This window comes from Echinops telfairi, unplaced genomic scaffold (assembly GCF_000313985.2).
Source record: "Echinops telfairi isolate 266 unplaced genomic scaffold, ASM31398v2 ScPeMD7_1;HRSCAF=3_0, whole genome shotgun sequence".
Classification (NCBI taxonomy): Eukaryota; Metazoa; Chordata; class Mammalia; order Afrosoricida; family Tenrecidae; genus Echinops; species Echinops telfairi.
In genome coordinates, this window is record NW_022103896.1 from 71,830,338 (window position 1) to 71,843,391 (window position 13,054).

A 13,054-nucleotide genomic window follows, 5' to 3' on the forward strand; every position below is an offset into this window, starting at 1 on the left:
CACAGTGGTTAAAGTGCTCAGCTTCTAGCTGAAATGTTAGCGGTCTGAACCCACAGGAAAAAGATGACCTAGTCCATTGCCAGAGAGTCCATTTTGATTTATAGCAACCACGTAGGACAGAGTAGACATGCCCTATAAGATTTCCAAAGCCACGGATCTGTGTGTCCAGCAGAGCAGCCAGTGGGTTTTAGAGTGGACCTTTCACTTAGCAGCCGAAGGTGTTAGCTGCTGGACCACCAGGCTCCTCTATAAAGATTACAGCCTTCAAATCTTTCATGCAGATACAATGAAACAACAGCAAAAGCACTGAACATGCTAGTAAGTATATGGAGAAACTCGTGCGCTCCTGATCTAACGACGGGAAGGCAAAGAGTACAGCCACTCGGGAGAACACGGTGGCAGTTTCGGACACATGAAATATACACTACTTACCAGCATTCCCCCTCCTAGGTGTTTCTCTAAGTGAAATGAACACCTATGTTCATGCAAAAATCTGTAATAGGATGATTATTGCATTTTTATGTATAACCAGTAGATACTAAAAGCAGCTCAAACCTGCTCTTGGCTGTGGAATGGCCAAATTGAGGCCCGTTCATACAATGGAAAACAGTCCCATTATTCCTTTAGCAACCACAATAACATGGAGCGTTAATATGCATACCATCGATGTGTCTTACAAATTCTTTGCTAAGTGAAAATATCCAGGGAAAAAAAAGCTACATACTGTCAGATTCTGGTAAAGAATACAGCTATGTGGTTGCTGTTAGCTACCTTCGAGTCAGAAACCCTGCCAGGTCCTGGGCCATCCTTACAATTACTGTTCGGTTTAAGCCCATAGTTGCAGCCACTACGTCAATATCCTGGCTGACGATCTAGTTTACCAACCATGATGTCCTTTTCCAGGGACCAGTCTCTAGCTGAGCTGGAGTGGGGTGGACTGGCTACTCAGCACACAGCCATTTGAAGGGATGATGTAAACGCCCTGCATCTTTATTGTGATGGTGGTTATATAACTGGATGTTTGTGAAACTCACAGAACTATAAAAAGGCAAATTTAACTGTGCACTAATTATACCTTTATAAGAAAGAAAAACAGATGAGAGGTGGAGTCAAGAAGGTGTAAACACGTTTGATACACACACAAAGTACTACATTCTGTTCAGATACACATAATCCGTTTGCATCACAAAGACAATACAAAGGAGCGAAGACTACACACTATTCTACATCCTTCGGGAGGAAAACATGCACACACAAGTATAATTTAAAGATCTACTGCACACTCAGTGAAACAAATCCACAGTGTTCTAAAGCCACATGCTTTCTGGAACACTAGACAATTGAGAATCCCAAAGAATGACATACTATGAGAACCGTGGTTGAATTGTAACCGGGAGTCACTTATTTCAAGTATGCTCTAAATTTAGAGAACACAAATGCTTCTAAATGTCAGACATGTCTTGAAAACGACCACATGCGCGACAAACACTGCGAATGTTAACAGCATGGTAAGGAGCACAAGCTGCAGAGCCACGGTGTCCAGCCCGAATCCCGGCTCCGCCATTTGCTAGTGATGTGACCTTGAGGAAGCGACTCACTCTCCAGGAGTTTTATTTTCTAAACTGTAGAATATGGAACCTTCACGGGATGAACGGGCAAATACCTCCTTAAAGGGCTGGTAAACAAGGGTGTCACTTTGAATACTAAGGGGCACTTTTCTCCCACCTCAAATGCAAGCAGAATTTGGACAATGAATGAGCGCAATGAAGAAGAACGGATGCCTCTGAATTGTGGTGTTGACAAAGCAAGGAAATATTCCGTGTTCTTGGAAAAAGAACAAATAGATTTGGGGAGAGAAGAAATACTGCTAGAATGTTCCCAGGAGCAATGCTCCCTCGTGTGGATGGGGGCACTTTATCAAGGTACCTAGGGCATGCTGTCCAGGGGAACAGTCTTTGAGAAGGACATGATGCTTGGTGAAATAAAGGATGGGGGGAGGGGGCGAAAGCCCTCAAGATATGAATTGGCAGAGTGGGTGTACCAATGAGTTCAAAGGCTGGAATAATTGCGAGGATGTTACAGCACCAGGTGGCCAGTCACTATGTTGTACAATGAATTTGTTATCAATTTAAACTAACTCAACAACAATAGCAACAACAGACACCTCAGGAGTCCTGGTTGGGCCATAGTTAAAGTGCTGGCTGTCTACCCCAAAAGTCACTGTTTCGTGTCTATAAAGACTACAGCTTTGGAAGGCCACGGCGAAGAAGTTTTCATTGTGTTCTCCATGGCTGCTACGAGCTGGAGTGGACACAAGGACAAGGGGCTCCCTTTAGTAGTTTCTTAATACACTGTAGTGCTCAAGGGGATCAAGTTGAGGGCCGGCTACTTAAAGCAGTATTCAGACAAGGAGTATTAAATCAGATTCTCATTAGCTTACAGCAACGGATTCATTACGCTTCCGTATATGAAATTCTGCAATGGGAAGCTTCACTGCACTTCGACACACCAGATGTCTTCCTTAAGTAAATGAGGAGCTAGCTACAGCCGGCTTGGAATAGAAATCTCCCCGGGCAGCTGCTTCATTCATATTTTAGTCAAAATGAGTCCTCGCGGCTTCCTTCCTAAGTAGTGTGTGAGACAATGAGAATACAGCAGACATTTTCAACACCAGTATGGTTTTGTACGTTTCTCTCCCTGATGAACATATCAAAATGTATTCTCCTCTATGGATGCCTTCTGGTAGTTAGAAATTATCAGTCCTGACTCTTGTATTTTAAAAACACCTAAAGTAATTATAAAAAAGAAAATTCAAGCAAATCTGATGAACCCCAAAAGTTTAAATATCACAAAAGAATTCCACACTAATACCACGAGTCCCCTTCAATTTAGGAGACTTACATGAGTGACAAATACTTTCCTACTCATTAAAAATGGATGTAAACATTTCCCAACAATCTTGAATAACACTGGTTAAACATCATGGCCCAATTAGAAAAGACATTTAATACGCGTCTGTGACTTCCTATTACTTATAACCTGCTTCTTGAAATGAAGTCATATATAAAATTAGGATTCAAGATTCAATACTATTATTAACACAGACACCAGGTTTATCTAAATTAAATGTATTTTTAAAATCTACATTATCAGCAGAGGAGACATTGCATTAACATCTGAAGTGACTTTTATATTATATGCTACGGCCTATTTTGTTTTTGTTTCTAGACATGCAGGATTTTTCTTCAGGAAGTCAAAGCAATGAATTTGTCAGTTGAAAGGTTGGAAATGAAATGGGTTTTGTTTGTTTTGTTTTAAGATTGGGAAGCAACTACCCATCTTCCCACTGTCTAGAACAGAGAAAAACAGATATATAGGCACTAAATCCGTATCTTCTAGCTTCCCTTTTCCTACCCGATTTCTCATGTCTATTTTAACCTTTAGTTTAATCCCACCCTTTTGTTTTTTTGCATCAATCAGCTGATTTCTGTGTATACAAATAGAAGCTATGGAAAGGAACCAATGTTTACATGATTTGTGATTTTATATCCTAGGACTGGAAAAGGTAGCTAAAGTGATACCATCAATTACGAGGAAAATTGCTGGAGTGGATCTGAGTAGATGAGATTTACAGTGAAATTAAAACTAACAGTTTTAATTAGAGAACATCATCTGAAAGGACAACAAATGCTCTTGAAAAGTATTCAGTGCACCTGTGAAAAAGCATCACAATGTTGAATTTCAAACTGCTGCTACCTCTCAATTGTTGGATGTATTCATCATGAAAGATGATGCTGTCTGCTCCCACACAGATTAACAGCCTTCGAAAACCCTATATAAAACCCTATCGAAGGTTACTATGTGTCAAAATCAGCCTGATGGACGTGGGTGTTTGGGTCTCTATCCACAATGAAAAACCAACTATGACGATTAGGGCTAGGACATGCTTAGAGAGGAGTCCCTGGGTAGAGCAGAAGAATCCGTGCGGGACTTCTAACGGAAAGGTTGGCAGTTTGAATACACCCAGAAGCACTCTGGCAGGAAGACCAAGCCCTGAAAGGTCACAGTCACAGAGGTTTTCTGGTGGGCTGTTCTAGTCGGAGACACAGAATTGACTCAGGAGTAACCATCTTTTGGTTTAATAATCAACTACAAAAATAGCTGCCATAGTCCACTCCGAAAAGACCTGTCAGAAGCTGCAGCATCCTCGCCATCTCTATTACTGGAGCTGACGTGCCGATCCATCCCACCCAGGACCCGCTAGACCCTAATCCTGGCTCTCACCTTCAGCAACCTGAGGTCCTCCTCTGCTGATTTAGCCCTGCTGACACTGTGTCTTAATTTCCACTCCACTAATTATGACTCTCATGTTGTATGCACGTCCCTTATTACTGAAATAAGGCAGATTGTCCATTATTCCCTTATATGATTCATTACCGTCTCAGCCAGTGGTTCTCAACCTTCCTAATGCCACGACTCTCTAACACAATTCCTCATGTTGTGGCCATCCCCCCCAACCACCAAATTATTTTCATTGCTATTTCCTAAGTGTAATTTTGCTACTATTATAAACCAGTCGACCCCTGTGAAAAGGTCGTTCAACCCTCAAAGGGGTCATGACCCACAAGTTGAGAACCACTGGTTAAGCTTCATGTCAGAAAGGCCTTTGTTTTATATTCACACAATCATATCCCTAGAGCCCTTGGGTAGTGTAAACGATTAATATACTTAGCTGCTAACCAAGAGGTTGGAAGTTCTAATCCATCCAGTGACATCTCAGAAGATAGGCCTGGCCATTTACCTTCGAAAAGCCAGCCATTCAAAACCCCATGCTGCGCAGTTCTACTGCGCATGGGACCGCTATGCGTTGGAGCTGAGTCAGTGGCAACTGGTCTCATGATAGGTGCTCAGCATTTAGCTCAGTATTTAGCAAGTTATACGTTCTTAATAATCATTTCTTTTCAGGACTGCAAATGTTTGAGATATGTTTGTTTGGCATATACCACAATTACTCAAAATCTCATTATTTTTCAGGCAAAAATAAGACTATGGTAAGATTATAAACATAACGTTAAAATGTAAAAGTAAGAAAGGGTAGAGGAAGTATTTAAACATTCAGTGGAGGCTATCCCAGGCCGTATGTACTACTACAGTCTTTCAAATGCATCATCTTTCATCCTCACCACCCTTTGTGTCTAAAGCAAACAAATAAAGCTGTCCTCTTGATTTCTGCAGATGAGAATCGAGTCTCTGGATTTCAGCTCTGGTTTCTGGATTGGACTGATTAATTTATTTATCTTATAATAAGACAACATCCAATGGAACAAAAATGTTTCCATCTGGTTCTCTATTGTATCTCAGTACCCCAGAGATTAGGAAAATGTTGTGATCAGTTCAAATGTGAGTCTATTTGTACTCGTTACTATCTTTAGATAATAATTTATCTAATATGATCTTATTGTTAACGGTCACCTTCTCAATGAATGAAGAACTGATTTTTTATAATCAAATTATATATTTGATCAGATATTTCCAGAGCAACCAATCATACTATCTCTCTGAATCAGGTTAGTTTTAAGTTAAATACAATGGGAGTCTGACTTAGGTCCCTGCCATTCCCTGTTGGCTCTGAATTGCTATTTGCACTGTTTCTAGACGATGGACAGTGGCTGAAGAGCGGCATCCTGGTCTGGTAGCTTTTGCTATGCAATTGTTTTCTAGTTCCGCAAGAGTCTGGATGGCCAAGTACTAGATAAAGATTTATATTACTTTTAGGTTCAAATGATATGTTTTCCACTATTTCTTAAGTATCTGATCCTCAATATAAGTATATCATAGAAAAGAAATTTAAGCGTATCCTAACTATATTCACATAAAATGTATACCACGTTATTGTTTGATACCAATAAATCCTACAAAATATTTAGTGATGTACTTGCAACCAGTGGCTCCTCTTCCGAGGGTTTAAAGTAAAAGGAAACCTTCTCCAAGTCAAATAGTGCAACGAGTGTATCTTCCAGCATGGCTTGTTCATCTGTCTAGAAAGAAAGAAAGAAAAATATAAGGTTACATGATGTAACTATAACTTCATATCAAAAGTGCCTTTATTTAACCCTGTTGTTTACTGAGACACAAGACAAAAATATCAATACCTAAGATGCTATTGTAATGAACAGATGATCAAATTCCTCAAAATTACAATTCTTTTTTATAATTTCACATTTCTCTTTTGTCTGCTGCCTAAATTGTTACACACATAAAACTTCCATTGTTTATATAGCCAGAGTCCACAGATATGCATTCATTCATCATTTATGAGAAATGCAAACACAAAAACTATGCTAATAACTCTGAATTCTAAAGTCTTACAAATATAACAGCTCAAAAGCAAAAGTACTGTTTTATTAAAAAATCAAAGTGCATATTGGTCATTCTGTTTTACAATAAGATAACTGATGCATTATTCAATTTTCTCTTTATTAGAACTGTGATAAAAGCAATTTGCATGTACATAATGAATTTCCTTGCAAAGAGCCTGGGGGAAAGAAATATTTTCAGCTCACTGGCCTTTAGGGGGTCTAGTCTAAAAATATGTGAATATAAATTTTTTTTCTTATCTGTTAGGATATATTATTTTACAGTGGAGTCAGGGTAAGACCTCGAGAACTGACATGTACAGTGGCTGTCCCCATGACACCAAATTTAAGGTGCTAGATTATGGCCCCTTCTACTACTAGGCGTTCATATAGTCTGGTGTGTTAAGGGCTAAACATTTGGTTGCTAACCAAAAGATTAGTGGTTTGAACCCCTCAGTCATCCACAAGAGAGACACGCAGCAGTGGCCGTCTAGGACGTTTACAGCCTTGGAAACAATGCAGCAGTTCTCCTCTGTCCAATAAGGCCACTATGAATTGGAATCAATGTAAGGCAATTGGTTTACTAACAGTTAAGGGCACTATCTATTGGATCCTTTACTAATTTCCTCTGGAAGAGCAATTATACTTGAGCAAAGAAACTTTTCCTTTCTAGTTAAACTGCATTCCCTTAAAGAAGCTAGTATTCTTTTAGAAAACATTTGCTGTTAGATGCCAGTTCAAACCCATATACAATAGAAGAAACATTGCCCAGGCTCCGCCTTGGACCATCCTCACAATTTTGTTATGTTTTAGCCCATCGTTGGAGCCTCTGGATATTCCATCATATCTAGTCTTCTTTTTATTTTTTTATTTTTTGTTGCCTTTCTACTTTACCAAACACCATGTCCTTCTCCAGGGACTGGCCTCTCCTGATAACATGTCCAAAGTATGTGAGACAAATTCTCCTTATCCTTACTTCTAAGGAGCATTCTGGCTGTACTTCTGTCCAGGCAGACTCGTTTATTCTTTTGGCCTTCTACAGTACCTTCAGTATTCTTTGCTAGCTCCAAAATTCAAGTATAACAATTCTTATTTGGTCTTCCTTATCCAAGGTCCAACTTTCACAAGTATATGGGGGCAAAGGCATGTAACATGGCTTGCAACAAGTGTAACTTAGTCCTCAACATGGCATCCTTGCTCTTCACCGGTTAACAAAGTTTTTAAAGATTACTATGAGATCATACCCATTATGATTATTTTTTTTGGCTTCATTTTAGTAGAAAGTAAGGAACACCCAGACAAAGCAAACCGTGCATGTGCTCAACCAGTAAGCAGAAGCTGGGAGCACTGAGTCTCAAACTCGCCTCAGAAGAAAAACAATCACTCTCACTTCCATCGAGTCCAGTCCTACTCATAGTGAGCCCACAGGATGGGGTAGAACTGCCCCCGGGCGTTTCCAAGACTGTAACTCTTTGTAGGAGTAGAAAGCCACCTCTTTCTCCCTGGCAACAGCCTGGTGGTTTTGAACTGCTGACCTTGTGGTTTGCCATCCAACTCATAACTCATTGTCACCAAGGACCTGAAAGTCCTATGGAGCAGAGCTCTACTCTGGCGGCGTATGTGGGAGTCAACTCCCCAGTAACTCCTTTAGTAGAAAGTTGATAAGGGTGCTCCAACACAGGAGCACTGTTTACAAGAGCAATCCGGAAACAACCAGATGTCCATAAAAGGCAAAATGGACAAATAAACGTTGGTATATACACCCATGGAATGCTAAGTATTACCAAAAATAATAATGTGATTGCTAAGCACTTCATGACACGGATGGATTTAGAGGACATTGTGCTGAGTGAAGATAGTCACAAAAGGACAAATATTGCATGAGACCACTGTGAGAAAAGAAACAAAAATCAAGTTAATGGTTTTTCACACTGAAAGAGGGAGAGGCGTGGACAGTCACTAGGGGTGGGAGGAGAGAGGGCCAGGGAAGTGGCAGGCTGAAGGGCAGACGGCTGCGGGCAGAGAAGGGGAAGATAATAGTCTATCAGAGGAGGAAGAGGAAAATCAGGGGCGTGGGGGATAGCACAGCTTTGGGGAGATTCAATGCATGGTTGACATTGTTGAATACAGAAACTATTGGTGATCTGAATTGTAAACCCCTACCTTATTCATAATAAAAGTTAAAATATATCAAAATTAAGCATTTGTTTGACATTTTCTTTTTTAGAAACATTTATATTTTTTATCAGCTCCTTACTTCACGATACCCATTTGTTTGTTTCTTTGCTTGTTTTTACTGAAGTGTTATTAACGTGGAAGTCACGCAGTATTAAACCCACCGAAGCATCCAATTCAGGAGTTTTTCGTTTATTAACAGTTATACAAAGATTACCCATTGCTAGTCTTAGAAAATTTTAGAAAAGAAATCTCTATTCATTAGCACCCACTTCCCCATACCCCTCCTTCCAATTCACAGCCCTAGGAAATCATGTATTAACTTTCAGTCCCTATAGAGTTTCCAGTTTTGTATATTTCATAATAATGCAATGAAATACAATGTGGTCTTTTGTGACAGGCTTCTTTCACTTAAAATAATGAATTAAAGATTCATCCAGGTAAAAGCATATAACAGTATTTCATTCATCATTATGGAAAATTAATATTTTATTGTGAGGAATGTTATGTAACAGTGTGTTTATCATCTATTCATCAGATGATGGGCCTTTGATTCTAGATAATCTAGGAATGAACATTTGTGTACAAGCTTCTGTGCAGACAAGTGTTTTTATTTGTTTTTGTCATGTACCTGACAACAGAATTGCTGGGTCCTCTGGACACTGTCTCAGAAAAATAACTCGCTGCATAGAGTCAATATCAGCTCATAGCAACCTTAAAAGTTAATGCTTTCAAGAACTTCCAAACTATTTTCCAAAAGGGTGCACTATTTAACAAAGGTTCAATGTATTGGTCATTTGCCCATTGGGGTCCGGTAGGGGGTTGGCGCAAAGGGGGAGAAATATCTATTCAAATCCTTTGCTCAGTCTTTAAATGAGTTGTTTGCCTTTTTAGTGTTTGGGGCTCTTCACACATTCTGAAGGGAGCCCCATCAGTGCAGCGGTTACAGGTTGGACTGCGATCCGCATGCTTGGCAGTCCTAAGCCACGAACAGCTCCACGGGAGAAAGACTGGGTTTGCGACAAGTTATGGTTAACACGTTCAGGAACTGCCAAACTCTTTTCCAAAATGGTGCGTGTTTACCAAGTACTTCAACGCGTAAGTGAGCACTGACTGACTCAATGCCAGTGAGTTTGGTTTTTCGCTTTTAAACATTCTGTAAACAAGTCATTTATGAGATAGGTAATTTCCAAATAGTTCTCCTCTCCTTCAGATTTTAAGTTAAATAGAGTCTAAAGTAAAAGAACCAACACTTGATTTGATGATAGCAGGGGTTATTTTTCAAGTCAAGAAACTAGAAACTTTCTATTCATTCCTTCCTTCGATAAAAAATGAATGCCTACCATTTATTAGGATGTGGGTTGAGTAGACAGATATCTTCCCCTCTTATGTAATGTATTTGATAATTAATAAATATATATTGTATTTTTAAAAACATTTCCAGAAACACCTTAGTTCAGGTTCTTCATCAATTAAATCGTTTTTCAGGTTTATTGGCAACTATGGCAGTTCCATGGACTCACTCCAGGCCGCTAACCTCACAGGTACCAGCCTTTCCAAGGGGGAAAGACGAAGTCTCTGTTCCCATCAAGATTAAATCTTGGAAAATCGATACAAAGGGTCTACAAGTTCGAATTGACTCAATGTCAGAGGGGAAAGGAGAAATGAATCAGCCACGTGGCACACATAGAGCCTGGTTTCCAAAGAATCTACTTCTGCCTCCTCTCTGCAGGACAGTTCGATCAACTTGAACTCACCATCCCAAAGCCTTCTGCGGTCGTACAGTCACCTCTGTACTCGCGACACCAGGGAAATAAACCCTACTTTGATATATAAAACAAAGGACATTGGCACAGAACCAGGCAACATTTATTTCTGTGTATAGTGTGGCTAAGAGTCAGAATTGGCTTGATGCACCCAACAACAACAACATTTAAATAAATATTAAAATATCTCAGCCATATTGCTTGGTAGCTACACTTTTCCGTGTGTAGTATAATACATGAAAATAACATATTCTATTTAAAATCCCAATTCTAGTGAATGAGCACCTGGGGTTTACATATGAAAGTGAACATATTTGTCTTGTAACACCGTGACAGCTATTGGAGCCACAGTTCAGTATATAGGGGGGGTGGGGGTGGGGAACTCTCTGTGCATCACAATTATATCTGTGAACTCTTTCAAGATCTTTTCTTCAGATCCACTGGAAAACTGATGCTAAACATGGGAAATTCTACAGTAATTATAGCAATGTTCTTAGATTTAACAGGACCAACACCCATTCAAGAGGAGGCACTATAATTATTTAAGCTATGCAAATTTGCACAGATTGGCTGATAGGATGGCAAGGCAAGCTGTCTCAGCTGGTCTATCAAGCGTGCTTCACTCCCAATAGCAACGTCAGTGCGAGATTAGGGTTCAAGGCAGGTTGTTCCTTGTGTGCCTGGAAACGAGACTTTTCATGAAGAACAGTCCCGGAAAGGCCTCTTCCAGTCAGTCCTTGAAGATACAAGAATTAGGAACACACGGACGCTTTCTCAGCTTTCTAGCAGTCACCAAGAGTAAAGAATAAGGGACGACATTACACATTCCAGATAATGTATTAAAACTTGAATGGCAGTGGAAAAAGGTATCCTCTTGGAATAGCTGCGTGGCTGCGGACCCATTAATAGAGTAAGATAATGAGGGGAGAAACCCAAACCACTCCTGATTTAGCGAACACGTAAACAGCATCGTTGGGTCACAGTTCACAAAGGCTGTGGGAGTCACTGCGGTTCTTACCAGGTTGGGTGACAGCAGGGACTGAAAGTGAAACAGAGCACCCGCGGTCGCGATCTGGTCCAGCCACCTTCTGCTGGCTTCCCAAGTTTCCATCTCGTTGTCTTTGCTGTTGTCAAACATCTGGTTTAAGGCGGCCATAAGCTGCTCGGAGAAAGCACAGACGGTGGCTACGAGGCTTTGGCAGAAGACCATGTCTCTCCGGAGCTGCGTCTCACTGTCTGAGAGCCAGGAGAGAAGGAAGACAGATTTGAAGAAGGTCAGAGATGGATAAAGCCCATTGATCAAGCAGTTCCGTTCACACCAGTCTCATCTCCTTGCCGAACTGGCACCGTGTGAAAAAAGGCGGATTTCAGCTCTATGAATGAGCACATTATATTTTAGCAAATATGCCCTTTAGGAGACAGGAAGCACAAAAAGTATTAAAATATTTTTTTCTTAACTTAGTTGATGCTCTTATTCTGCAATCATTAAAATGTTTTATAAAATTTGTGGGATAATATAAGCCCTCACTGTTTATTTTCTTCTTTAAAACAAAAGCACAACACCATTTTCATATGCATTATGACACGAATCTCAGTCCACATTCTTCATTTGGGCTGACAAACGGAATCCAACATTATTAATACAAACATTTAAAAACTGCCTACACCTTCAATAGTAATTGGAAATGGACATGCAAGAAAGGCTAGTTGCTACCCATATGTGTGTAATAATAAAGAATTCTGTATCTCTTGAAACGAGTTCTTGAACCTCAAGAGCAAAAATATTTCCAGATTTTAAATTCTCTTTCTCTCCTCTTCGTCCCCCTACCTTTCTTGACAGCAGTTTCAGTATTAATTACTTTTTACCAAGTTTCTTATCTTGCAATTGGCTGAATTTTTAACAGGTCCACTTTAAGGAAAAGTTTACCACATGCATGACCATTCTGAGGACATTTTTCCCCCCCAAATGGAAAAAATCTGTGACTCCTGACCACACAGGGTTGGCTTCCTTCCTCTTTGGGTGGCTGAATATATATGAACCACAGAAACACCGAACCACACGTTTTGTACACTGAAAAGTCATTTTCAACCAGGTGAAAAGCAACGGTACATCAGAAGGCTTCAGTATACTGAATATTTCCAGGGCTCAACAAATGTTCTGGAATGAAGAAATACTGGCAATACTACGATACACTATACAAACAGATGCTGCTTTTATTCAGTGGTATATTCTTTCTTTATTGATAAAAGGCATCGTTTTTAACTTGCTTCCCAAGAACACAACATGTGCTCAATAACCATGTAAGATGTGTGGATATATAATGTATTTCCTTGTCTCTTGCTCAGTTACATTCTTAATATCTGTTGTAGTATTAGAGAAATTGAAAATATATAATTTTATGTTGAATTCAATTTGCTAATTTTATGGGTCAAAGACCGTTGCATACGAAAATCCCATATGGTTTTATTTCTTAATGGAACAACAACATGTTAGACATTCCCTTAAGTAGTTCTGCACCACGTGTCCCGCTCTAACAGATGTGGAAACTACCTTACATGGCCAAACTGGAAACAAACATGTCCTACCAACTCTCAATCAAGAAAAGAAGTAAAGTACCTAGTGGTTAGCACAGTTTATAATACAGTAAATCTTGAGTGAAGGAATGAATGGAGGAAAATGAACCCTAAAGACAATTAGGAAATTACTAGAAATGAAAATGCATTCCCTAACTACTACTACTACTACTACTACTACTA

At 39.8% G+C, this 13,054-nt stretch overlaps 1 protein-coding gene across 1 annotated transcript in view; it reads right to left on the reverse strand.

Moving 5' to 3' along the window:
• Positions 1–13,054, reverse strand: part of PREX2 (phosphatidylinositol-3,4,5-trisphosphate dependent Rac exchange factor 2) — a gene marked incomplete at its 5' end in the record, with an annotated part of 339,557 nt that overhangs the window by 119,781 nt on the left and 206,722 nt on the right. The window contains 2 exons of the mRNA XM_004697526.4: positions 5,936–6,038; positions 11,316–11,533. Of these exons, the coding sequence (XP_004697583.2) occupies positions 5,936–6,038; positions 11,316–11,533 (321 nt within the window). The remainder of the gene's footprint in view (positions 1–5,935; positions 6,039–11,315; positions 11,534–13,054) is intronic.